General features: G+C 58.4%; 1 protein-coding gene across 24 annotated transcripts in view; it reads left to right on the forward strand.

The window, feature by feature from the left end:
• Window positions 1–25,388, forward strand: part of NCOR2 (nuclear receptor corepressor 2) — a 207,854-nt gene that overhangs the window by 175,845 nt on the left and 6,621 nt on the right. For 16 of the 24 annotated variants that reach the window (XM_049866137.1, XM_049866140.1, XM_049866134.1 and 13 more), the window contains 21 exons: window positions 3,298–3,453; window positions 4,439–4,578; window positions 5,214–5,316; window positions 5,502–5,606; window positions 5,863–5,966; window positions 7,972–8,122; window positions 10,868–11,008; window positions 11,406–11,492; window positions 12,363–12,661; window positions 14,198–14,552; window positions 15,802–16,023; window positions 16,665–16,916; window positions 17,680–17,829; window positions 18,114–18,245; window positions 18,336–18,537; window positions 20,430–20,971; window positions 21,930–22,091; window positions 22,470–22,615; window positions 23,023–23,216; window positions 24,451–24,600; window positions 25,172–25,317. In XM_049866137.1, the coding sequence (XP_049722094.1) occupies window positions 3,298–3,453; window positions 4,439–4,578; window positions 5,214–5,316; window positions 5,502–5,606; window positions 5,863–5,966; window positions 7,972–8,122; window positions 10,868–11,008; window positions 11,406–11,492; window positions 12,363–12,661; window positions 14,198–14,552; window positions 15,802–16,023; window positions 16,665–16,916; window positions 17,680–17,829; window positions 18,114–18,245; window positions 18,336–18,537; window positions 20,430–20,971; window positions 21,930–22,091; window positions 22,470–22,615; window positions 23,023–23,216; window positions 24,451–24,600; window positions 25,172–25,317 (3,939 nt within the window). The remainder of the gene's footprint in view (window positions 1–3,297; window positions 3,454–4,438; window positions 4,579–5,213; window positions 5,317–5,501; window positions 5,607–5,862; window positions 5,967–7,971; window positions 8,123–10,867; window positions 11,009–11,405; window positions 11,493–12,362; window positions 12,662–14,197; window positions 14,553–15,801; window positions 16,024–16,664; window positions 16,917–17,679; window positions 17,830–18,113; window positions 18,246–18,335; window positions 18,538–20,429; window positions 20,972–21,929; window positions 22,092–22,469; window positions 22,616–23,022; window positions 23,217–24,450; window positions 24,601–25,171; window positions 25,318–25,388) is intronic. The other 8 variants (XM_049866149.1, XM_049866158.1, XM_049866151.1 and 5 more) reach the window with 3 other exon arrangements.

Consider the following 25,388-nt stretch of genomic DNA (forward strand, 5'->3'; position numbering starts at 1 on the left):
TTGCTGGCAGTTTGCAGGTGGGCCAGTCCTGCCATGGGGGCAGGCCAGGCTACCCTGCATGGAGTTGGCCTAGGCCCGTGCTGGCGGTCCTTCGGCAGCAGGACCTAGGCCACCTCCGTAACCAGTGGTTCTAGCTCCCCAGCGACAAGCCCAGGTGCAGGTGCTGCCACAGCTTCCCCTGCTTTGCTTACCGACCTGCTTCCACTAGGAAAACCAGGCTGGCCTGCAGCCAGGGCCACGCCTACCCGAGGACAAAGGGCAGAGTGGGCCCTGAGAAGGAGGTTCACACTTCCCAGAGTGCCCCACCCCACTCCCAGTTGCCCTTCACCTGCTGCAGGAAGTCTGCACTCCACCCACAGGGCTGGGCTACCTGGCCAACACTGGTGACAGCCAAGCTCTGTTGCAGGTAGTGGGGCTGCCGCAGTGAGCCTGTGAGGCCCTGGCCCAGGGAGCTGCTCCTTTCACATGTGAGGGGGACACTCAGCAAGTAAAGGAGGAGCTAAGCATGAAGATTTTAAAGTAGTTCCTGTAATAGTTGGAGCAGAGCAGGGGAGCGGTGAGGCTGGTGCAGGGAGGTCTCTGCATTGCTGGGAAGAAGCCAGCCATGGGGAAATGTGGGGTCAGCATTCCAGGCAGAGGCAACAGCAAGTGCAGAGGCCCTGGGGCAGGAGCTGACTTGGTGTGTTTGAGAAACAGGCAGGAGGCCGTTGGGGCTGGGGGCCAGGAGCGAGGGGGAGGGTAGGAGGCCAGAGGAAGAAATCGGGACAAGATCGTATAGGGCTTTGTAGGCCTCGGTGGCGTGGATTTTGTCTTAGGTGCAGCGGAAGCCTTGAAGGATTTTAGGTGCATGTGTGTGTGTGGTGGGATGATCTGATTTCCAGTTTGGAAAGCTCTCTGTCTGGACATCATTAAGGGAGACTATAGGGGTCAAGGGCAGGAGCCAGCAGGACCTGTTGGTGGTCGGGTGTGGGGAGAGGCCGGGGGGTGGGGCTGCCCTCTCCAGGCCCAGCCGGCCACCCACCCACACTGGGGCCCCAGCACCCCAGGGTGGGGCAGGGCGAGAATGAGATGTAGGGCCTGGCGCTGGCAGGATGGTACAGGCTTGGGGAATTGGGTGGCAATGCCAGGAGGCCAAACAGCTTTGGCCGTGTCGATTCTGAACAGGTCTGAGCCACACCCAGGGAGCCGGGCACCAGCCAGGGCCTGCTGGGATGGGTTGCGGGGCCCGTCCTGGAAAGCCAGCCGCTGGCTGGCGAGTTCCCAGGCCCAGAGCCACATGACTTCTGGACCTCCTGCACACAGGAGTGTGCCTGGCCTGTCTTGCTCCTGCTGTCTGGGCTTCCGCTTAGCTGCTGTAGCAGGGGGCTGGGCCACACGGTGTGACCTCGCTGGGCCCACAGGATGCTGGGCCGTGGTGCAGAGCCAGCTCACCAGGCTGATCCCCAAGCTCCCCCGGGCCCAACTTAGCAACAGGCAGTCTCTCCTGGCTTTCAGCTGCCCGCCAGGCTGGCCCGACTCCGCTGTTTCCTCCAGCTCCAGGTGCTACCCCCACCCGTGCCACAGCTAGGGCATACAGGGCTAGGGCAGCTGGGTGGCACGGTCCAGGGTGTTGGTGGAGTGTTCCAGGCTGGACAGGCCTAGAAGGGTTTCTCCACCAGGGATGGGTGGAACATGAGAATAGAGTTATTCCTTGTGTGTATGACATCTCCTTGTGTCCTACCAACCTCACCAGGTGGCCATTGAGTGTGGGGGCCACAGTCTCTCTGGGAGAGGACAGTGTGTGCAGCACTTGGCCCCTGTCCCTGCCTCCTGTGCCCACGGCGGGCATCACTTATCGATCCTCGATCTCCTGCCACGCCCTGACAACCCTGAGAATCTTTGCCCATCATCTGGAGGTGACAACACCTTGGCCGTTCCTGTCCCCAGACCAGAAGACGCTCGTTCCCAAGTACAGCCAGACCACACTGTCCCTCCTGCCCAACTTCTTGGTCAGTTAGGGCCCCTGGGATCAGACCTCATGCCTCACACCAAGTCTTAAGACAGGGTGTGGAGCTTTTAGGACATGTTCCAGCAGAGGGCGAGACGCTGGTGGGAGGGCAGACCTGACCCTCTGGCCACTGGTGGTGCCTACAGGGTGCCCCAGGCCCAAGAGCATAAGGCTGATGCCACATTTCTTCCTGTGGACAGTGTGGTACAGTGATTAGGGTCACAGTCTGCAGCCCAACTGCCTAGGGTCAGATCTCACCTCTGCCACTCAATAGCTCAGGGCCTTTGGCCAGGTGACGTAGCTTCTCAGAGCCTCGGTTTTCCCACCTGTAGAGTGGGGACGATTCTAGTCATTTCTTCACAGGGTGCTCTGAGATAAATGAGTTAATACACATACAGCCTTTAGATCACCTGTAAAGCAGGTAGGACGAGGCTCTTATATCGTCATGCTGCTACTTGCATGCTGTTACGGGCCAGGAGGTTGAGGGTTCAAATCCTGCCTTAGACAGATACTTGCTGGTGGCCGTGGATGAGCCCATTGGTATGTCTGGGCCTGTTTTTCCTGCTATGAATTGGGTCAGGTAACAGCCACTTCCTTACGAGCTTGCTGGTGAGATGCTTCACTCGGTGGTGGAAGACTTGGCACAGAGCCTGGCATGTAGTTTGTGCTTACCAAACACCTGCCACCCCCGGGGTTGCTGGGACCCAGGCGTGTCTGGGCCCTGGGCATCCCTGTCTGGGGCTGGGGCTGAGTAGGGTACAGGGAGGACCTGGGCTCTTAGCCACCCATCCCAGCCCCCACCTGCACGCTGCTAGTAAAGCATTTCTGAGTGAGGGTCCACAAGCTTGTCCTGTAAAGGGTTCAGGAGCCTGTTTCCTCAGCTTTGCTGGCCAGATAGCTCCCTGTGGTGCCTCTCCCCTCTGACATGGACGGTAAATGAACAGATGGGTGTGATGTCCAATAAAATGACATTTACAAACGTAGGCAAGGCCCCGCAGGGCTGTTTTAGGGGTGTGGTGAGGGCCCTTGCTTGCTGGGTACTGGGTTGGGGGACTGTGAGGCCCCCTGTGACCTCAGGGCTACAAGAGCCTCAGACCACCCCGGGAGACACCTGTGTGCTGAGTGGGGATTGCAGGGTGCTCAGCCGGACCTCAGCTGGTGTAAACCCAAGTCCTGATGGCTGGGACCCTGCCCTGCCAGAGGCCACCACTGTAGGCTAGGGAGGGCCTCTCATTGGAACAAGTTGGCTGGGCTATGGGGTCCCCGAGGGGCAACTGAGCACACCCTGACCACCTTGCCCCTGCCCTCAGCAGAGAAGCCTGTGTTCTTCACAGGCGAGGGCCAGAAGCTGCCCGCGGAGACCCCCTGCTGGACGCAGGGGCTACCCTTCCCTGTGCCCCCCCGTGAAGTGATCAAGGCCTCCCCGCATGCACCGGACCCCTCGGCCTTCTCCTATGCCCCGCCCGGTGAGTAGCCTTGACCTGAGCTTGGGCTTCTGGGGACAGCTGCCACACTGAGTCAGCCAGTGCACGTTCACTGGGCATCGACTGCCCTGGCTTGGTATTGCACGTGTCTTAGTGTCTGATGCGGCCCTGTGGGAGGGTAGCCTGGGCAGTGGAGGAAATGTGGGGACTGTTGAGATTTGGGAAGCCTGCAGGATTGGGATTGAAGCAGTGGGCATTAGGGAGCCACAGATAGAGCGTGCGCTGGCAAGGGGCTTACAGTTGGAGAAAGGGGCAGCTGGAGAGAGAGGTTTGGGGGGCAGGGCGGTGGGCAGGAGAACGGCTGTTCTGGTTTAGAGATGCTGTGAGGCTGGGTATGCAGTCTGTTCTGGGGTTCTCCAGTCCTGCTGGGCTCTCCAGTGATAGACGTGGCTCAGCCAGGGGACCAGTGTGGACTGAGGTGTCGGCAAAAGAGTTCCTAAGCAGAGAGGATCCTGAGGGACGAGTGGAAGAGCATGCTAAATAGTGGGAACAATCTGTGCAAAGGTCCAGGGGCAGGAAAGAGCAGGCAAAGTTTGAGAAACTGCACCTGCTGCCAGGAGGAGGCTTGGTGGCCAGACCAGGTGACCCCGAACACTGTGTCTTGAGGGCAGTAGGAAGCCGTGGAAGGTTAGGAGCAGGGGAGGGCATGAACCAGTGGACTGTTTTAAAAGATCCCATTGGTTCCTGTGAAGGGAGTGGGCTGTTGGGTGAGCAGGTGGGAGCGGGAAGGCCAGTTAGGGATCCAGGCGACAGGGGCTTGGCCCAGGCTGCTGGACAGTGGGGTAGGTGGAGGGTGGCTTGTGTGCTGAAGCACTGTGTGAGCTGAGGAAGCAGCAGCTGACCCGGACAGAGACCCTAGGGACGTGAGGAATGCAGGTGGTCGTGAGCAGGCAGAGAGCGGTGCCGGGTCCAGCAGGAAGGGCCCTGCCTGCTCTGGGCCCTCTGATGGACAGATGTGTGCCCACAGGTCACCCGCTGTCCCTGGGCCTCCACGACAGTGCCCGGCCTGTGCTGCCACGCCCACCTGCCATCTCTAACCCACCACCCCTCATCTCCTCTACCAAGCACCCCAGCGTCCTCGAGAGGCCCCTGGGGGCCATCTCCCAGGTGAGGCGAAGCAGCTGTGCGGCCAGCACCTAGAAAGCAGCCGCTTCCCCTCTCGGGCCTTTGGTCTTCCCATCTGTAAAGGGGGCACATTGAGATGCGGGACTAGCAAGATCTGGGTGGGGGCCGGGCTCTCGGGAGGCCTGACTCATCCCTGTTCACAGCGGTGCTAGGGTCTGAGCTGGCTGGAGCCCACCCTGGGCACTTGGAGCCATAGGAGCTTCCCCTGCACACAACAGACTATGTTGTGTGCCTGTGAGTCGATTCTGACTCATAGTGCCCCCATGTGACAGAGTGGAACTGCCCCAAAGGGTTTTCCAGACTGTGTGGCTTAAGCAAATTGCTGAGGCTTTCTGTGCCTCAGTTTCCTCATCTGTGAAATGGGAGATTGAATGCAGTGCCAGTGAGGTGCTCAGCAGGGAGTACCTGGCTGTCTGGTCCCCTCCCCCCGCCCCCCCCACCCCCCACGGCACCAGTCCTCTCCTGTGCACCTTTCCACTTAAACCACACAGGTGGGGGACCTGAGGCCCCGAGAGGAGCTGACTTATCCAAGGTCACACACTGGGAGCTGGGGCACTATCCAGGGTTCTCTCTCCTCTGGGGGCGCCCTGGTGACCCCACGGCCTTGGCCCCTGCAGGGCGTGTCTGTTCAGCTCCATGTGCCGTACTCAGAGCATGCCAAGGCGCCCGTGGGCCCCGTCACCATGGGGCTGCCCCTGGCCGTGGACCCTAAGAAGCTAGGTAAGGGCCTGGGCCCCCTGGGTACCCAGGCTGTTCTCTGCTGTCCTGTGGGGCGGGCCGAGGGAAGGGCATCCCGCCCCGTGGGACTCTGGGTGGATTTGGGGAGGGCAGGATGCTGGTGTGAAGGGACAACCCTGCCACATCCCACCCCAGTGGCATGTGGCTCACCCTCTCGCCCTCCCCAGCGCCCTTCAGTGGCGTGAAGCAGGAACAGCTGTCCCCACGTGGCCAGGCCGGGCCCCCGGAGAGCCTGGGGGTGCCCACAGCCCCAGAGACATCCGTGCTAAGAGGTGAGGCCACGGTCTGGACCGCCTGTCTGCCCCTGCCCCAGCCTCTGCTCCTCCATTCCCAGGGGATCCAGCCAGAAGGGGGCCCTACCAGGGCCCTTTACCCCCAGACTCCCGAGACATGATGGCTCCCGAGACACGATGGCTCCCAAGAGCCCAGAAAGCCTCTCCTCACGGTTGTCTGCCTTGTTACCTGGGGGCGGGGCCTCTCCAGGGTACAGTCGGGGTGGCTCTCAGCATGGGGCCTCGTGTCTTCCAGGGACGGCTCTGGGCTCGGTCCCGGGAGGAGGTATCGGTCAAGGCATGTCCAGCACACGGGCGCCGGCGGAAAGTGCCATCACGTATCGCGGCTCCATCACCCACGTAGGTGCCCTGGGCACGGCGGGCCAGTGTTGGCCGACAACGTAGCAGCACCTTTCCTGGTCGCTGTTAGGATCCTCTGCCTGTGCTTTGCTGATGAGAAGGGCGGCTGCCCCTGGGGTGGGGTGGGGTGGGGTCGCCTGTATTAACTCCTATTTATACCCTATTGTGTGCAGAAGGAGGAGCCCTGGTAGTGCAGTAGCTAAGCGCTCGGCTGTTAATTGAAAGGTTGGCAGTTTGAATCCACCAGCCATTCTGCAGGAGTGGCAGTCTGCTTCCGTAAAGACGACAGCCTTAGACACCCTATGGGGCAGTTCTCTGTCCTGCAGGGTCGCTGTGAATCAGAATCAACTCGACAGCAGTGGGTTTGCATGCAGAAGTGTTTTCAAATGCAGCAGAGATCCTATCTCAGAGGCTTGCTTCAAAAAGTTTGGGGAGACCTCTGGATTCAGGGCGACGACTTTCTTCCCCTCCTTGGAGAGCAGGACCCAAGATAAGTCCCAGGGGGTGCCATTGCTCCCTGCCCCGTAGGGAGTATTTCTTAGCTTAGTGACTCCATCTTGGAGACTTCGAGTTCCCTGGGCTTCTCACACAGTAGGACCCCCAGATTGGATGGGTTCTTGGATCACAGAGAACGGGAAAGTCGGGGCCTGGGGGCACCTGTCTGTGCCAGGTGCCTTTGAGAACATTTGGCTCAGAGCCCTCACCCTTGAGTGCGAGGTGGTGTCTCCATTGTGCAGACTGAGGCCCAGAGAGGCCGGGGTGGGTGCAAGGTCATGCAGCAGTTGGGTGAGGCTGCTCTTTGACACCTGGAGGTCTGGTTCGAGTCACTTTCTTACCCCACACACTCAAGTTCTTGGAAGATGTTCAAGGCAGGAAGCCGCTACCCCTTGTAGCCTTTTTTTTTCTCTGCTTTGCTTAGATATGCCACCTAAGAGAGAGCTCACTCCCTGTAAGGCAGTGGTTCCCAGCCAGGGGCAACTGCCCCCCAGAAGACATTGGGCAGTGCTTGGACCATTTCAGGTTGTCACAACTTGGGGGGCACGATGCATCCAGTGGGAAGAGGCAGGGATGCAGACTGCAAAGGCACAGTGCACAGGACGGCCCTGCAGCAAAGAACACCTGCCCCCAAATGTCATTACTGCCGAGATTGAGAGACTCTAGAACTCAAATTCCTGGGGTCCTGCCCTGAACTGACTCCTCATCCTGGTTTTGGGCCACCCAGCACAGGGCCAAAATCCCAGGGTCTCTGGCAGCTTTCGTTGATAAGTGGATGCTGAAGCTCTGAGAAGGAAAAGCCCAGATAGGATAGAGGTTAGGGCACAGATTCTGAGGCTGGCCTGCCCAGGTTCAAATCCCAGCTTCATCACACAGTAGCTAGGGAACCCTAGGCAAAGTCACTTAACCTCACTGGACCTCAGTTTCCCCATCTGTGCGATAGAAACAGGCCTGGTATTAGTATCTACTTCATGTTCTTGTTCAGTGCCGTTGAGTCGATTCCGATTCAGCAACCCCATATGACAAAGTAGAACTGCCGCATAGCTTCCTAGGGTGTGATCTTTACGGAAGCAGATCACCGGGTCTGTTCACCTATAGAGCTGCTGGGGGATTTGAACCAGTGGCAGCCTTTCAGTTAGGAGCCGAGTGCTTAACTGTTGCGCCACTAGGGCTTCTTTATCTATCTCATGAGGGCTATTTTAAGATTGAACGAGTTAATACATATCAAGTGCTGAGGACAGTGTCTGTTACCTAGAGCGCTTGGGAGGTGACCCTGCTTAGGACGATTGCTGTTTGTTCTCTGTGCTTATGTCCTGGGCCTCTGCTCCCACTGTTGAGACACCACGTGTGTGCACACGTGTGTGTTGGTGGACACGGGTCCTTGTAAACACGTGTGTGTGTACTTGGAGGGATGCACGTGCACAAACTGGTTTGACCCCTGTGTCTGGCGAGCGTGTGGGATCCTCTGCCGCAGCCATCCGACAGGCGCTCACCCACTGCACACCCACAGGGTACTCCAGCTGACGTTCTGTACAAGGGCACCATCACCAGGATCATCGGCGAGGACAGCCCCAGCCGCCTGGACCGCAGCCGAGAGGATGGCCTGCCCAAGGGCCACGTCATCTATGAGGGCAAGAAGGGCCACGTCCTCTCCTATGAGGGTGAGTTGCCGGGGCATTCGTGTTTTAACAGCTGCACGGGCTGGCAGGGCAGGCGGGCCAGGGAGCTCTCGCCCTGCTACCCTACCCATTCTCAGATGCCCCGGCCTGATGCCCGGGTGAGGGGACTAGGGGAAAACCGGGCAGTCAGCATTGCTGGACACGTCAGTCCCAGTGTGTGGGGGTTGGGGGCCCCAGGAGGGGCCGAGGCAGCTGAAGTCCAGCCCTGGGAGCTCCTGACTGAGTACACCCACAGACGAGGTGTTTGCACTGCAGACAGGAAGGCCCTTGTTAACACTGAGTCTGGAACCCGCCCCGTTCAGCTTGGTTTGCCCATGAGATCACCATGGTGCTCTGGGGTCAAGAGAGAAGCGTCCAGAAAAAAGTGGCGGGCAGTTTTCCTTGATTTTTGGTGTGGGTCCAAGGTGGAGCCACACGTCCTTGAAAGATAAGTCTGAGAGGTTTGTGTCCCTCCCATCGGCCTTGTGTGGCTGGCAGCTAGGGTGATGGGTTTTATTTCCATTTTGCAAATGAGGAAATTGAGGTACAGCAATGTCCAGTGGTCTTTCTGTGTGGCCACCCTCCCAGCCCTTCAAGGAAAGGAGGCCCAGGGAGGCGGAGGGGGGTGACACCAGGAAACACAGAGAGGTGGTGATCTACCCATCCCTGGAGATATGCAAACCAGAGAGTGGGGCTCCAGCAGGAGGTCGCGTCAGCCTTTGCGCCCTCTGCCTAATTCTTCACAATTTAGGAGGCACATTTGTGGACGGCCTCACAGGGAGCATGGTAGGTTTCCAGGTGCGGGAACTGAAGCCCAGGCCCACACTGCCAGGCCTCCACTGGGTGACCACAGGGGGCGATGGCTAGGGTGATCCTCTGAGCCCTGCTTCAGTGCCCATCACCCTTCTCTCCTCTTCCGGGCTCTGGGTCCCCTAGCCTGGGAACCCTGTGAGGAAGGAGTTAAGGAGGCGAAGTGCTGAGGAAGCGAGCTTCCTGGCAGCCTGCAGCACCCGGGGGGTGTGGAGATAAGAGCTGCTAATGTGCCCCTCGAGGCAGCTGGCAGCTGCACGCCCTAAATTGCTTCTCCTTCACGGAGACTGGCTGACGTCTCGGAGCGGCTTGCTCAAGTACCCGGTGAAGCTTTTGCCTCCCCGCCCAGGCCTCTACTGGGGAATGGAGGCTGGACCGTGTGACAGGCACGTGCTTCTCTCTGCTGCCACGTGGAGACAGTCTTGGGGATAGGCCATCAGCTGCATCTCTGGGTGCCAGCCCCGTCTGGGAGCTCATGCTCGGTCCCCAGCTGAATGCACTGGCTTGTGGCCCAGGAGACCCCGAGGGAGGGTCCTAGCAATCAAGTCTGCAGGATCGAGGACAGACAGCACTAGACTGGAATCACAACTCTGGACCAGTTCACAGGACTTTACTTTGTCATCAAAATGGGTTGAAATCAAGGCTTTAAATTCTCATGCCCTTGGGGCTGGGTGGCTGTGAGGGAACCAGGCCAGGTGTAGGCTGTAGGGAGTGGTGAGGACTGTGGCACACTGGAGTCTGGAGGGGCACCTGCCCTTCACCACAAGCTAGCAGTCACCTTGTGCTCCTGTGAGATCTCACCATTTGCAGCCGAAGTTTCCCAGCATTTAGACATCAGCAGTTAATGTGAAAAAGTCCAGACAGCAACGTGCTATGTCCGTAGGCTGCACTTGGCCATAGGCCACCAGCGTGAAGGCTCTGGGGTAGCGACTGCTGGAGGGCCAGATGAAGAAGTAGATCCCCAAGGAGCAAGAGAGCCACTGGCTTAGCCATACCTGCAGAGGGGCAGGGCCAGCCTCTCAGGAGCTGATTTCCGATGCTCCCAGACTCAGCCCGTTTAAAAAGGAGGGTCACCTTCGAGGAGCCCAACCTGATGGGGGAGACCAAGCCTTGGCCTTCATTGGACCTAGGCTTGTCACGGGCCTGGAGCCCAGCCTGAGGCGCCACCCCTGCCCCTGCCACCCCCACCCCGTCCCTCTGGGCTCACCCTGGCTTGGTAAGGCCTCTTTTGCCATGGGGACTCCTTTGCTCTGACCTTCCGCCCCCAGACACAGCCCCTCCTCACATAGGCTTGTATGTATGTGCTAGTATACATGTGCACAGGACCCAGGCAGCATGCTGGGTGTGAGGACACCTGTGTACCTCCTGGCACGCTGGGACACGCATGTTCATAGTCACCTTGTGCTCAGCAGCCAGGTGTATGCATGTCCACACACACAGACCCACACTGACACACATGTGGCCCTGTATGTCCATGTGTTCACAGCCAGCTGATACATGTTTGCTCATTCCAAGTCCTGTCATGCTGGGACTGTGTGTGGATGGATTTGTGCACACATGCTCGTGGTGGCCAAAGACAAACTTATGTGCTGACAGGACCACGTGGTGACTCAGGACGTGGGCAGCAGGAAGCTCGCCTGCCTGTCCGTGTGAATCTCCTAGGAAAGCTGAGAGGCTGGTTGCTGGAGTCCTGCCGGCTAGCCCTGGGCTGGACCACAGGCCCTAGACTCCTGTGGCCTTGGGGCCCTGTGTGTCAGTGCTGACGTCTGCCCTGGCAGCCTGGCTCTGTGCACCCATCCACCCGTCGCTGGGCCCTCACCCCCATGCTTGTCTGTTGTCCAGGTGGCATTGCTGGGCCCTCACCTCACCACCATGCTTGTCTGCTGTCCAGGTCAGTGCTAGGCCCTCACCTTGCCACCATGCTTATCTGTTGTCCAGGTGGCATGTCTGTGTCCCAGTGCTCCAAGGAGGACGGTAGAAGCAGCTCCGGCCCTCCGCACGAGACAGCTGCCCCCAAGCGCACGTATGACATGATGGAAGGCCGCGTCAGCCGGGCCATCTCCTCCACCAGCATCGAAGGTGGGTGCCCTGTCCAGCCCCTCTGGCAGTGGACACACATGTGCAGGGGGACCCAGGACCCACCCTGGGGGTTTCCCTGCTGACTGGGTTATAGCAACAGAGAGAAGTCATCTCTCAGAGCCTTTTGAGAGATGGGGTAGCTGGCCCTATTTTACAGATAGGAAAACTGAAGCTGCATTTTCTGAGGTTCAGTCTGGGGGCAGTGCAGGGTATGACATACAGATGCCTGGAAGATGGAGCACCTGGTTGCTGAGTCCCAGTCAGCCATCATCATCAGGGAGATGGCCTTTAGTCACAAGAGGGACCCCCTGCTGGGAGGTGTGGTTATAAGCCCTGGGCCCTGATCAAGGTCGGTCAGCTCAGGGACCCAGAGAATGATGGCCTTGCCCTTCTCCAGGTCTCATGGGCCGCGCCATCCCACCTGAACGGCACAGCCCCCACCATCTCAAAGAGCAGCATCATATCCGCGGCTCTATCACACAAGGTACCATCCAGCTCGGGGGTCCCCACTACAACCCACCGTCCAGGGGTTTATGGTTGGACTGGGGAGGGGAAGGGAGATTTGTCCAGAGTGCTCAAAGGGAACTCGAAGGGTGGGGAGGTGAGCGTAACACAGGTACATGGAAGGGAGTGGGACACACGTACACATGAGCATAACACACAGATATGAGCAGGAGCACTGTGTGTGTTTACACGAGTGTGACACGTGGAGAGGAATGTAACATGCACAAGTGTAACGTAGGTACACAGAAAGGAGGGTAGCACGTGTGTACGAGTATAACACACACACTTGGAAAGCAGTGTAACATGTACATGACAAGTATGTGTGCAGATCAAAATATGAAGCAAGAGTGTTTTTTATTTACTTGAATACAGAAAGAGAAAGCAAAACATCACCCACCGTCTGACAGCTACCGCTTTCTAGGTATTATTTATGGGGCATCCACTGTGTGCTTGGTGCTAACCCAAGCACGCTTACGTGTCATCCGATGGAGCCATCTTAGTGAGGAAGATACAAGTGGTAGGCCCATTTTATAGATGAGAAAACAGAGGCTCAGAGGCCAGGTTCTCTTTGCCAGTCAGTGGCAGAGCCAGTTCTTGTGTTCCTGGGTCCTGGTTCTTGATCTGTGTTATTTGATGTTCACAACTTTCTGAGGTGGTTACAGTAAACATTCCTATTTTATATATGAAGAAAATGAGGCTGGAAAGAGGTAAAGGCATGTGGTTGGGGTCACGTAGCAGGCGAACGTTGGAACCCAGGCAGCCTGGCTCCAGAGCTGGCCAGTGTGGAGGTCCCGGACGGGGCAAGGCGGGTCTGGTGCTCAGCAGGATCAGCGCCCCTCCCGCCCCACAGGGATCCCACGCTCCTACGTGGAGGCCCAGGAAGATTACCTGCGACGGGAGGCCAAGCTGCTAAAGAGGGAGGGCACACCCCCGCCTCCTCCGCCGCCTCCACGTGACCTGACCGAGGCCTACAAGGCCCGGCCCATGGAGACACTGGGCCCACTGAAGCTGAAGGCAGCCCACGAGGGCCTGGTGGCAACAGTGAAGGAGGCTGGCCGGTCCATCCACGAGATACCCCGTGAGGAGCTGCGGCGCACGCCTGAGCTGCCCCTGGCCCCACGACCCCTCAAGGAGGGCTCCATCACCCAGGTACAGGCTCGGGGGTAGGGCCACCCTGCTGAGATCTGGGAGGGGCAGTGGGAGCTATAGAGGTTCGGAGCCACACAGCTGCCTTTTATTGAGTGTGGCCTCATTTAATCATGTCCTCAGCCCTATAGGGTCGCTATGAGTCGGAATCGACTCAACGGTAGTGGGTTGTTTTTTTTTTCAGCCCTCTGAGGTTCGTGCCCATTATCTCTGTTTTTTCAGGTAGGGAAACTGAGACACAGAGAGTCAGGCAGCCTGCCCAAAGCTAAATGTAACAATAAATGGCTGCTGTCAGTTGAGCCCTTATCTTGGGCCAGGTGCTGCCAGAGGGCGTTCTGTACATGACTTGTTCACCTCTCGCAGTGCTCTGAGGTGATCTCTTCACTATCCCCATTTTATTGGTGAGTGAACTGAGGTCCAGAGAGGTCCAGTGACTTGCCTAGGGTCACACAGCAAGTAGGTGGCAGTTGTGAAACTCAAATCCAGATGTATCTCAGTCTGCAACGTTTGTGCTTCTCAGCACCCACCTCCCCCACTGGTGGTATGTACCCCGTGTGGCCGCAGCTCCCCCGAGGCCCCAGCCCAGTAGGGGAAGGTCAGCTGTCACTGCGTGAGAAGCTTGGTGGTGGGAACCACCTAAGAGCCACTCTCCCTTCAGGTGCTCAGAGGTGGCGCGATGGGAACGAGGCAGGAGGGTGGGTGCAGAGGGGTCGGGCAGCGTCCTGGGAGGGTTCAGCCTGTGGAACCACACCGAAGTGCCCACGGGGAAGGTGGATGTCATAGGAGACAGTCTCAGCCAGTGCCAGCAGGAGAGTTTGGCTCAGTCTCTAGGCAACTATGGAGCCATTGGCAAGCGTCCATCATGGGGTGGGGGGGCAGTCTGATTCTAGAATATTCTCTCTCATTAGAGCGTTTCCCCCTTCTGATTCATTCCTGAATGAATGCAGAGTGTTGTTACGTGAAGGACACGGGCTCTGCTGTGTCCAGTGTTTCCCAAACCTGCTGAAACGAGTGGCAGTTCCAAGTCCATCCACAGCCTCCCATTTCTGCAGCTGCCCTTTCTGACCAGAGAGCAGATACGGGCCTCAGCCCTGATCTCAGCACTCTAGGCCTTAAGCCCCAGGGTGTGTGGAACTGAGTTTTGCTGCTGAACATCTCTGCTCAGCATTAGGGGCATTGGGTGTGGAGCACGGAGGGTTCCAACCTGAAAGAAGGAAGGTTTCTGTCAGCCTGGGAGTGTTGAGTGCCTTTCCAGTCTACCCAGGGGGTCAGCAGAGGGTCTACCACTTACTCCAGGAAGAGCTGACCCCCAACTTTTGCCCTCTCTGCAGCTGACCCTGGGTGGCTTTGGGGGCCAGGCTAAGGCCAGGATGGGGGTGAGCAGGGCAGCAAGAAACACTGACCTCGGGGCTGGCAACACCCTTCCTGTCTCTCCCTGCCCAATTTGATGGATGGGAGGCTGAAGCTCAAGAGAGGTTATGCAGTGGTCCGGGCCCACCGCCTGTGGCCACAGCTTTGCTCACACCTCCTGTCCCCCAGGGCACGCCGCTCAAGTACGACACAAGTGTATCCTCTGCCAGCTCCAAGAAGCACGATGTCCGCTCCATTATTGGCAGCCCTGGGCGGACTTTCCCGCCCGTGCACCCGCTAGATGTGATGGTTGACACCCGGGCGCTGGAGCGAGCCTGCTACGAGGAGAGCCTAAAGGGCCGGCCAGGGGCTGTTGGCAGCTCAGGGGGCTCCATCACACGTGGTGCCCCTGTCATCGTGCCTGAGCTGGGCAAGCCGCGGCAGAGCCCCCTGGCCTACGAGGATCACGGGGCGCCCTTTTCTGGCCACCTGCCCCGTGGCTCACCTGTGACCACGCGGGAGCCCACACCGCGCCTCCAAGAGGGTGAGTGGGCTCGGGTATGCGTTAGTCTTCCTGTCCCAGGACATGGCCTCATTATCTGCCCTTAGCTCAGGCCAGATGGGTGTGGGCATAGCTCCCTAGCTCGGGACACTACCTCACCATCCATCATTAGCTCAGGTCAGATGGGTGTGGGAGAGGCTCCCTGTCTCGGGACACAGCCTCAACGCCCGATAGATCAGACGGGTGTGGGAGAGGTTCCCCATCTCAGGATGCTGCCATGCCATCTGCTGTTAGCTCAGGTCAAAAACCTGGGAGTCCTCGGGGCCACCATTCTGCCTCAGCCAGCCTTCAACAAGACCTGCAGATTCTATCTTCAGCTCGTATTTAGAGTGGAGTCACTTCTCCCTGCGTTTCTGCCACCAGCCAGGCCACTGCAGTTCCTCACCTGTTCTTGTTCTGCTACAATCTGCCTTCCAATTTTTTGAATTTCTTGAAAATTTAAATTATGCCACTGCCTAGCTTAAATCTTCCCGTAACTTCTCATACTTAGAAAAAAAGTCCAGATTGCCCCCCATGATTTTGGGGACCCTGCCTGCCCCGGATCTGCATACCTTTCTGCTCGCATGTCCCCTTTTTATCCCTTAGGCCCAGCTGTACTGGCTCCTTGAACATGCCCAGCTTGCTCCCACCCAGGGTCTTTGCATGCACCATTCCTGCTGCCCAAAGTACCCCCGCCCCTTCGAGTCTACCTGACTGATCCTTTCCATCCTCCACGTCTCTGTACAAACGTCACCACCTCAGAGGCTTTTTATGACTGAACCCCCATGCTTGTCATGCTCACCACATTTTAAAATGGCCTTCAGAGCACATACCACTCGGAAATACTCGTCCATTTACTAGTCAGCTGTTTGCCGCAGTGAGTGTCAGTTCCACAAGGGCCTGGGCTTTTGTCTGCTTTGCTCACTGGGGCAGCCCCAGCTATGGTAACAGCACTGAGCACATGGAAAGGACTCTGTAAATACTTCCTGGTTGACTGAACGAACAAATGACCACTTAGAAGAAAGGAAGAGTGAATTAAAAAGCAAGTGACTTGATGAATAAGTGAAAGAGCAGATGAAGTAAGAGGCAAGTGAGGAACTGAACGGCTGAGGGGAACGGGCAGGGCCACGGCCCCCAGAGACCCCGCCCCAAGTCCCTTCCCGTAACGCTAGCCACAGCAGCCCCTGCACTGAAGGGGCTGGGACGGCAGTGGTGCAGAGCTCTAATGCCGCGCCCCCTCCTGCCCCCACAGGCAGCCTCTCGTCGAGCAAGGCGTCCCAGGACCGGAAGCTGACGTCCACACCACGAGAGATCGCCAAGTCCCCGCACAGCACTGTGCCCGAGCACCATCCCCACCCCCTGTCGTCCTACGAGCACCTGCTGCGGGGTGTGAGCGGTGTGGACCTGTACCGCGGCCACATCCCGCTGGCCTTCGACCCCACCTCCATACCCCGCGGCATCCCTCTGGATGCAGGTGACTGCCCAGCCCACAGACCCTGCATGAAGAGGGACAGTGCAGGGAGCACTAGCCCTTGCGCGGGCAGCCACAGCGAGGCTCCTCTGAAGGGGAACCTGAGGCCCAGAGGTGGGAGAACCACTGGTGCGATCATGTGAACAGTTGAGGTTAAAACAGCATTTCTCTAGGTAGCTTGAGGGCTGTGCTGGGGTGTACGTTTTCAGTGGCTTTCTTTCTGTGGGACTTAGCAGACCCTTTAAAATCCCACGTGGTCTTCGGAGTGCTTTGAAAGAGGGCACAAGTTTAAGCATTTCCCAAAATGACATGATTTTCTGATCTTCTTTTTAAAAAGAAGCACCCCTTAGGGGTATGAGTAGTCTCCATTTTGGATGCCCAAGGTTTGGGAGAACTTCCATCTAGTGAGCATTAGCAATATGAGGGACTCCAGTGTTTTGGGGAGCAAGTATTTTCTTCCCTGGAGGCAAGGGAAGGCCCTTTTAGGCCCTCATTCTGTTTTGTGCAGGGCATCTTAGGGATCCTGGGTTGTAAGTAGGAGAGGCTGCCAGGGCTCAGGAGGGCGGGGGCATTAAGGTGGGTAGGGGCTACGTCCTCTGACCAAGGTGTGGGCCAGCCTGACCCCTGCTCTCCTCCCCTGGCAGCTGCCGCCTATTACCTGCCCCGGCACCTGGCCCCCAACCCCACCTACCCGCATCTCTACCCGCCGTACCTCATCCGCGGCTACCCAGACACGGCGGCCCTGGAGAACCGTCAGACCATCATCAATGACTACATCACCTCGCAGCAGATGCACCACAATGCAGCCACCGCCATGGCTCAGCGTGCCGACATGCTGCGGGGCCTGTCACCCCGCGAGTCCTCACTGGCACTCAACTACGCCACTGGCCCACGAGGTAGGTGTGGTAGACAGGCCGTCTCCATTGGAATGGACCTTATTCCTGGTTTGCCCAGGTCTGCTTGAGTGGGCAGAGGACACGGTGTCCCAGAGTGCACAGCTGTGTTCTTACCCAGGCGGCTCGCATGTGGTCCCTTCAGAAGCCTGGGTGTGTGGGTGTCCTGTGAGCACATGTGGGTCCCCTCAGGTGGGTCTGGAATGGTGCATGCTCTAAGCATAGATTGGTGTGTGCACTGTGGGCACCGTGTTACGCACGTTCTGTGTGCATCCATGGGATGTACATATACTTATGTGTGTTCTTGGGCTACAGGGTCTTTGGGAATTTATATGAAAAAAAAAAAGAACATGAAGAGGTTTGAGTTGTGGGTTCTCTTGGCTGGTAAACAGCCTGTGGTTGCTTTGCATGTGCACATAAAGGAATGTTTTCTAGAAACACTTCTGGAATGTTCTGGAGTGACCCAGTCTGAGTCAGGGGCCCATGGGAAAAATTAAAGTCATATTAGGCATATTTGAACAGAGGGGGTTGAATAGAGGAAAATGATTACGTAGGTGTCAAAGGCTAGAAGAGTACTGGATGTTTAAGGTCACCCAGAGATGCCTGTCTCAGGAAGTGCCCACTTCCAGGGCTTGGGAACAAGATGAGGAGGTGGGATTACCAGACCTGAGCATTCAGAAGAAGAGTACCCTGGGGCAGGGGCGTAGCAGCAGCAGCCTGGTACTCTCTTCTCTGTAGCTACAGCCCCCGGCCCTCTCTTCCCTAGGAATCATCGACTTGTCCCAAGTGCCACACCTGCCCGTGCTGGTGCCGCCAACCCCAGGCACTCCCGCTACCACCATAGACCGCCTCGCCTACCTCCCACCCGCTCCCCAGGCCTTCAGCAGCCGGCACAGCAGTTCCCCGCTCTCCCCAGGTAGGGCACTCCCCTGTCTTCTGTCACAACCCCAGGCCTGGGAGAGAGGGTGGTATGACCTCCAGCAGGTAGTGCCCCATCCCCCTCACGAACCCAGGTCTGAGAAAGAGGGTAGTGTGGTCCCTAGCAGGTAGGACACTTCTCCATCACCCGTCACGACCCCAGGCCTGGGAGAGAAGGTGGTGTGGCCCCCAGCAGATGCTTTGCTGTTGCGCCCCACCCCCAGAAGACAAGTCAGGCCCCCCCCAGACACTGGACTAAGTCGCGGGTTTTTGGTGTTCCAGGAGGTCCTACGCATTTGACAAAGCCGACCGCGACGTCCTCATCCGAGAGGGAGCGAGACCGGGAGCGGGAGCGTGAGAAGTCCATCCTCACATCCACCACGACGGTGGAGCACGCACCCATCTGGAGGCCCGGTGGGCAACAGAGACCCCGTCCCCACGCTGGGGATACTTGCGGGCTGCGGGAGGCCCACCTCACACTGCTGACCCAGTGCCTATCCCCAGGTACAGAGCAGAGCAGCAGCGGCAGCAGTGCTGGGGGTGGTGACAGCAGCAGCCGCCCCGCCTCCCACCCCCATAGCCACCAGCACTCGCCCATCTCCCCACGGACCCAGGATGCCATCCAGCAACGGCCCAGCGTGCTGCACAACACAGGCATGAAGGGCATCATCACTGCCATGGAGCCTAGCACACCCACGGTCCTGAGGTGGGCCAGGTTGGCACGTGGGAGGGGACCGGCAGGGTGGGGGAGTATGGGTTGGTGGCAGAGGAGCAGGTGCATTGTTGTATGTGAATGCACTGTGGATGGGTGGGTAGCTGGGTTGGGGGATGCACAGTAGTTGGATGGGTGGTTGGTAGATGATATGGTTGGCAAGCTGATGGGCGGCTGAGTTGAAAGATAGACTGGGAGGGTGGGTGGTGGATGGTAAGTAGGTAGGTGCATAGACAGTAGGGTGAATAGGTGATGGGATGAATAGATGAGAGGCTAAATGGATGGATAGGTAGGTAGTAGATGAGTGATTGGGTTAGGTGGGCTTGGTGGATGGATGAATCGATGGGTATGTGGTGGATGGATGGATGGATGGATGGGTGGGTGGGAGGATGAATGGATGGATGAGTAGGTGGGTGGATGGATAGGTAGGTGGATGGTAGATGAATGGATGGACGGGGTAAATGGTAGGTGGATGGATGGGTATGTAGTAGATGAATGGATGGATGGGTGGGTGGTAGATGAATGGATCAATGGGTGGGTGGGAGGATGAATGGATGGATGGATGGATGGGGGAGATGGATGGGTAGACGGTAGATGGATGGATGGGTAGGTAGTAGATGAGTGATTGGGTTAGGTGGGTTTGGTGGATGGATGAATCGATGGGTATGTGGTGGATGGATGGATGGGTGGGTGGGAGGATGAATGGATGGATGAGTAGGTGGGTGGATGGATAGGTAGGTGGGTGGTAGATGAATGGATGGACGGGGTAGATGGTAGGTGGATGGATGGGTATGTAGTAGATGAATGGATGGATGGGTGGGTGGTAGATGAATGGATCAATGGGTGGGTGGGAGGATGAATGGATGGATGGATGGATGGGGGAGATGGATGGATGGGTAGACGGTAGATGGATGGATGGGTAGGTGGGTGGGTAGATGAATGGATGGATGGGTGCAGGGGAGATGAATGGGTGGACATGTAGGTGGTAGATGAATGAATGGGTGGGTGGGTGGGTAGATGAGCAGATGATGAGTGGGTAGGTGGATGGAGCCTCAGTTTCCTTATCTGCGCAAGTGGGGATAATTGTTATCCTGAGCAGTCACGCGAGGATCAAAGGTGGTGTGTTTGTATGTTCCTTCTTTGGGGTGGGCCTGCTGCCATGGGTCACCCCCCTGAACTGGGTGTGGGAACACAGTGATCGCGAGGCAGGTAGCAGTCAGGGAAGGCTGTCTGGAGGAGGGGGCATGTGAAGCTCAAAAGTGGCTGAGTGAGTCCTGCAGGACTGGGGAGAGTGCTCTAGGCGGAGGCTGTGGTGGCATCCAGGGAACTGGTGCAACAGCTGCCTCGGCCTTTGCACATGCTCCTTCAGGCCGTCACCAGGCTCACGTCCTCCTGCCTCCTGAGCGGCTCCCAGCTCAAATGCCAGCCCCTAGGAAAGCCTCCCCTGCCACCTGCCTGAGAGTCTCCTTGCCGTTCTCTGTCCCATCAAGCGACTGAGTTTGGTTCCTGCCCTCTGATAGGTTTCTTATCGATTACGAACATGGTTATAGTCTGTCTCCTTACCTGGGTTGTAAGTTCCATGAGGGCAGGAACTTTGGTTTGGCTCATTTGCAGTTGTCTAATTGTTTAAAGCAGTGTCTGGCACATAGTAAGTGCTCAGTAAACGTTTTTAGAATGAATGAACGAGGTGGGCGAGGCCATGCCCCAGAGGCTTGCAGGTCAAAGTCAGAGGGCGATTAACTCGGGGAACAGCGGAGAGTATGGCTGTTACCCAGGGATGTCGAGACTCACTGAGGGTGCTGGAGTGAAGGAGTGACTGCGCCCGGGTGCACATGAACCCCTGAGTGTGGCTCCCTCAGCCGCCTGACCCGTTTTCTCCCTCCCAGGTCCACCTCCACCTCCTCTCCTGTCCGCCCGGCCGCCACATTCCCACCCGCCACGCACTGCCCGCTGGGTGGCACCCTCGATGGGGTCTACCCCACCCTCATGGAGCCTGTTCTGCTGTCCAAAGAGACCCCGAGGGCAGCCCGGCCCGAGCGGCTCCGCACTGACGCCAGCCACGCCTTCCTCGCCAAGCCCCCTGCCCGCGCCGCACTCGAACCCGCCTCCTCCCCCAGCAAGGCCTCCGAGCCCCGGCCTCTGCCACCCCCCGGCCCCAGCCACGCAGCCATCGCCCGTGCCCCGGCGAAGAGCCTCGCTGCCCACCACGCCAGCCTGGACCAGCCGGCGCTGCCCGCCTCGGCCACAGACCCACCCCGGGAAAAGACTCAAAGTAAACCCTTTTCCATCCAGGAATTGGAACTCCGTTCTCTGGGTAAGACCACCCTGACAGCGGCCACCTTCATAGACGCGATAATCATGCGTCAAATTGCCCACGATAAGGGGCCGCGAGAAGGAGGTTCGCTGGCCATCGTCTCCCCTCGCGATGGTAAGACTTCCGGCCCGCCGCCCGCCCGCCCGCCCGCCCGCCGCGTCTTGTGGTCTAAAGATCCTGCCAGATCTCTGCTTTTTATTTTTCCCCGTTTTTTGTTGGTTTCGGTATTTTGTTTTTCAACCTGCCGCCGCTGCTGCCGACTGCACGCTCTGACAGTCCCTCCAGCCGCCGCCGCCCCGACGGAGGGCGACTCGTCATTCGCACGTTGTTTGACCATGATTATTGTTGTTTTTTTTTGGATTTTCATTTTTTTCCGTTAATGAGTGGATCTGTGATTTTAACGCCGACCGCGCCTCCACCTGCCCCTCTGCGCCTTCGTTTGGGGAGCGGGAGTGGGCTGCTGAGGGCGAGGGTTCTGCCTGCTGCTGTGTGTCAGTCGAGCTCGATGTGGAGAAGCTGAAGCAGACGGTGCCAGGGGTTGGGGAGGGAGCCCCCATCCTTCAGGGAGGGGCTGGGAGTCCCTTGCCGCAGGTGGGTCTCTGGGCTGCTCCGGCCCCAGCCTTTGGCCCCTGGGAGGAGGGAGGACCCCACGCTCGGCCTCCCCTTCCTGACGCCCCTCTTGTCGGGCCAGGGGCTGCCAAGGCTGTGGCCCCAGGAGGACTGTCGGGGCCCGAGCCTCACCTGACCAGCCCACCTGGCCTTCACCCTGCCAGCTACCTGCTACCCTGCCCCTGCCTTCCCTTTCTCTCCCTCTCCCTGGTGCACTGTCTGTCCCTCTCGGCTCCTCCTTTCCTGCCTCTCTCAGTTCCTCTACCTTGGTCTTTCTCTCTCTCTTTCGACCACTCCTCTGTCACTCCTCTCTGGCTGCCTACCCACCCTGGTCTGGTCCCCTCCATCTGCCCACCCCACCTCAGCTTGGGTCTCCCCTTTCCTGACCAGCCAGTGTGGGGGCTGGGAGAGGTCAGCAGCCCCGGGACACCAGCCTGGTCCTGACTGCCCCCGCCCTGTGCAGGTTACCATGGTGGCAGCAGCGGCGGCAGCTACAGCCCCGATGGGGTGGAGCCTGTCAGTCCCGTGAGCCCACCTGGCCTGGCACACGACAAAGGGCTCCCCAAGCACCCCGAGGGGGCTGACAAGAGCCACCTGGAGGGCGAGCTGCGGCACAAGCAGCCAGGTGCGGCCCACCCACATCCCCAGCAAACCAGCACCTGGGGGTGGGACAGCAGTCGTTGTCCACTGACACAGAGGGGAGGCTGAGGTGCAGAGGGGAGGCTGAGGGATAGAGGGAAAGCTGAGGAACAGAGGGAGAGGCTGAGGTGTAGAGAGGAGGTTGAGGCAGGGAGGGGAGGCTGAGGCAGGGAGGGGAAGCTGAGGAACAGAGGAGAGGCTGGGGCGTAGAGAGGAGGTTGAGGCAGGGAGGGGAGGCTGAGGCGCAGAGGGGAGGCATTTCCGGGCCACACAGAAGAGGGGGCGCTTGGGTTGACAGCAGGCCCAGGCAGGTGGCCCCCGTCTCCGCTATCCTGGCCCGCTGATCTGCTCATTGTGCCCACAGGCCCCATGAAGCTCAGCGGTGAGGTGGCCCACCTCCCACATCTGCGGCAACTGCCTGAGAGCCAGCCCTCGTCCAGCCCACTGCCCCCGGCTGCCCCAGGGGTCAAAGGTCACCAGCGGGTAGTCACCCTGGCCCAGCACATCAGTGTAACTACTCCTTCTCTGCCCTCCTTGTTGTCTTTGCACCTCGGGCAGGACCAGGCTTGGGGGTGGGGGGGTGTTAGGTCCAGGGGGTAGCTGAGTCCCTGTGGGGAGACCTGAGGAACAAGCTGGGGCAGGGGACATTCCAGGGATCCCAGGGTCTCAGTCTTCAGTGGTGTGGCTGCTTCTCCCCCAGCTGGGGGCTTGACAGTCCTGAGTACAGGTCTTCAGGATACTGTGGCCTTGTTGGTCTCAGATTTTTTATTTTGTGTGTTGTTAATTTTAACACTGGCCAGTCAAATCTGATCCCTCTGGGACCACCAGATTGAGACCTCTGGCCACAGGGACGTGGAGGCTGGAGGGTAGGCCAGTGGAGAAGGTGCCGCCCCCTGACCCCCACCCCTTGCCTGCAGGAGGTCATCACCCAGGACTACACACGGCACCACCCACAGCAGCTCAGCACCCCGCTCCCCGCCCCGCTCTACTCCTTCCCTGGAGCCAGCTGTCCTGTCCTGGACCTCCGCCGTGCCCCCAGTGACCTCTACCTCCCGCCTCCCGACCATAGCGCCCCGGCACGGGGCTCCCCACACAGTGAAGGGGGCAAGAGGTGAGCTTGGTGGGGTGGGGGTCACCTCGCAGGCTGGCAGTCAGGTGCCTCGGCCAGATGAAGAACGAGGCTCGGTGTGAGGGAGCCTGGCCACAGTCACACCTGGGCAATTGTACCTTGCAAGTGTGCCACACTCCCAGGCTCCAGGGTCAGGTCTGCATACCTGACATATACGGACTCGGGTTCTTACCACCCAGGAGCATGGGTGACACACAAGTCCCCATTTTACAGATAAGGAAATAGAGGCCTGGAGAAGTGCGTTAGCACACTCACATGGGTGCATCCACAGGGGTAGGGCTGGGGCTCGAGCCAGAGCTGTGAGCTGTGGAGAGCAGCCTGCACTCGTGTGTACGTATACTCACACACACGTGTATATACACCCACATGTGCACACACTCATGTACACATCCTCATATGCACACACGCACACTCGTATACACCCAAGTAGGCACATGTTCGTGTGGACTCACACCTGTGTGTATGTACACTCACCCACATGTACACAGTCACACATATACACCCACATTTGTATGTATACTCAGATACATAACTCCCGCTCAAGTGCACACTCACACCTATTGTATATATATTTACACACAAATGTACACATGCTCACGTGGACACTCACAGGTAACTATACTCAACCACATGCATACGTGCTCACACGTACACCCATGCTCACATATACATGCTTATACACACACCTGTTGTACATACGCACAGCCATACGTACACACACACATGCAGAAACACATACCGTCAGGCTTAGACACACCCAGATACACCCACACCCACGTGTACATACATACACTCATGCTTCGTGCACACACATATGCTCACCCATATCTATACACATTCTCACACTTATCCACACATTCACATACACAGTCCCACCACAGGGTTACCGGCACAGTGGGGAGAGGCAGGCGTTCTAGGCAGTGGGCACACCACGAGTGGGGCGTGGAATGGGAGCCAGCAGGGCACTCCGGGAGCAGCGGGACCCTGGCTCGGGGGATGCTGAAGGGCCTAAAGCAGGGCTCGGCGTGCTGTAGCTGCCAGCTTTTCTAGGGTCCGTGGGTAAAAACAGAAGAACTTGCTATAGAAACGACATTTTTACAACATGGTGCCTTAGAGAACACGTGGGCCAGTGCTGGCTCTAAGTGCCACAGGGCTGGGTGGGAACGCCCCTTTGGGACAGAGCGCTGACCCAGCCGGGACCCTCCTTTCTACCCAGGTCTCCAGAGCCCAGCAAGACCTCAGCCCTGGGCAGTGGCAAGGATGGCATCGAGCCCGTGTCCCCGCCAGAGGGCATGGCCGAGCCTGGGCACCCTCGGGGTGCCGTGTACCCGCTGCTGTACCGGGATGGGGAGCAGACGGAGCCCAGGTACCACAGGGCACTCCTTCCTCCCGGGGGCTCTGGTCTCAGCTCTGACCCACCATGGGGAGGTCAGCAAGGGCCTCAGGGCAAGTGGGGTGACTCCGGGCCTGCTTGGCAAGCTCTTCCAACCTGGGGGCGCAGCCTTCTGAGGCATAGGCTGGGGTATCTGCACAGACTGACCCCTCACGCTAGCATCTGTTGACGGCCTGGGAAATAACGAGTTAACTGCTGGTCCCAACTAGGGTCAGGCATTGTGGAGACAGAGAAAGAAGCCAGGCTGCCAGCCTTGGGGCAGGGTGTGATCGTAGCCTCATCAGAGGGTTGGGCTGGAGCAGACACACAGGGATGGCTCTCCAGGGCAGCTGGGTGTTTCCAGAGATATCTCAAGCTTAAGGCGTGTGACCTATAGAGAAAGTTTCAAGAGACCTGGTTTCCTGAGAGATAACGGGGTGCAGGGATGGGTGGGAGATGTCGAATTCCAAACAGCTAAGCAATCAGGTGGTGAGCTCCCCATCACCAAGGGCATGCAAGCTCAGCACTGAATGAGCTGACCTGGGGTATCTGCTCCTTGGCACAGGATGGGCTCCAAGTCTCCAGGCAACACCAGCCAGCCACCGGCCTTCTTCAGCAAGCTGACCGAGAGCAACTCCGCCATGGTCAGATCCAAGAATCAAGAGATCAACAAGAAGCTCAACACCCATAGCCGGAATGACCCAGAATATAGTAAGGGCCGCCTGTCCCCTGAGAGCATGGCCATGCCAGGCCGGGCCTGCCTTGGGGTGCAGAAGCCACAA

The sequence above is a fragment of the Elephas maximus genome, chromosome 22, assembly GCF_024166365.1.
Source record: "Elephas maximus indicus isolate mEleMax1 chromosome 22, mEleMax1 primary haplotype, whole genome shotgun sequence".
In the NCBI taxonomy this organism is placed as follows: Eukaryota; Metazoa; Chordata; class Mammalia; order Proboscidea; family Elephantidae; genus Elephas; species Elephas maximus.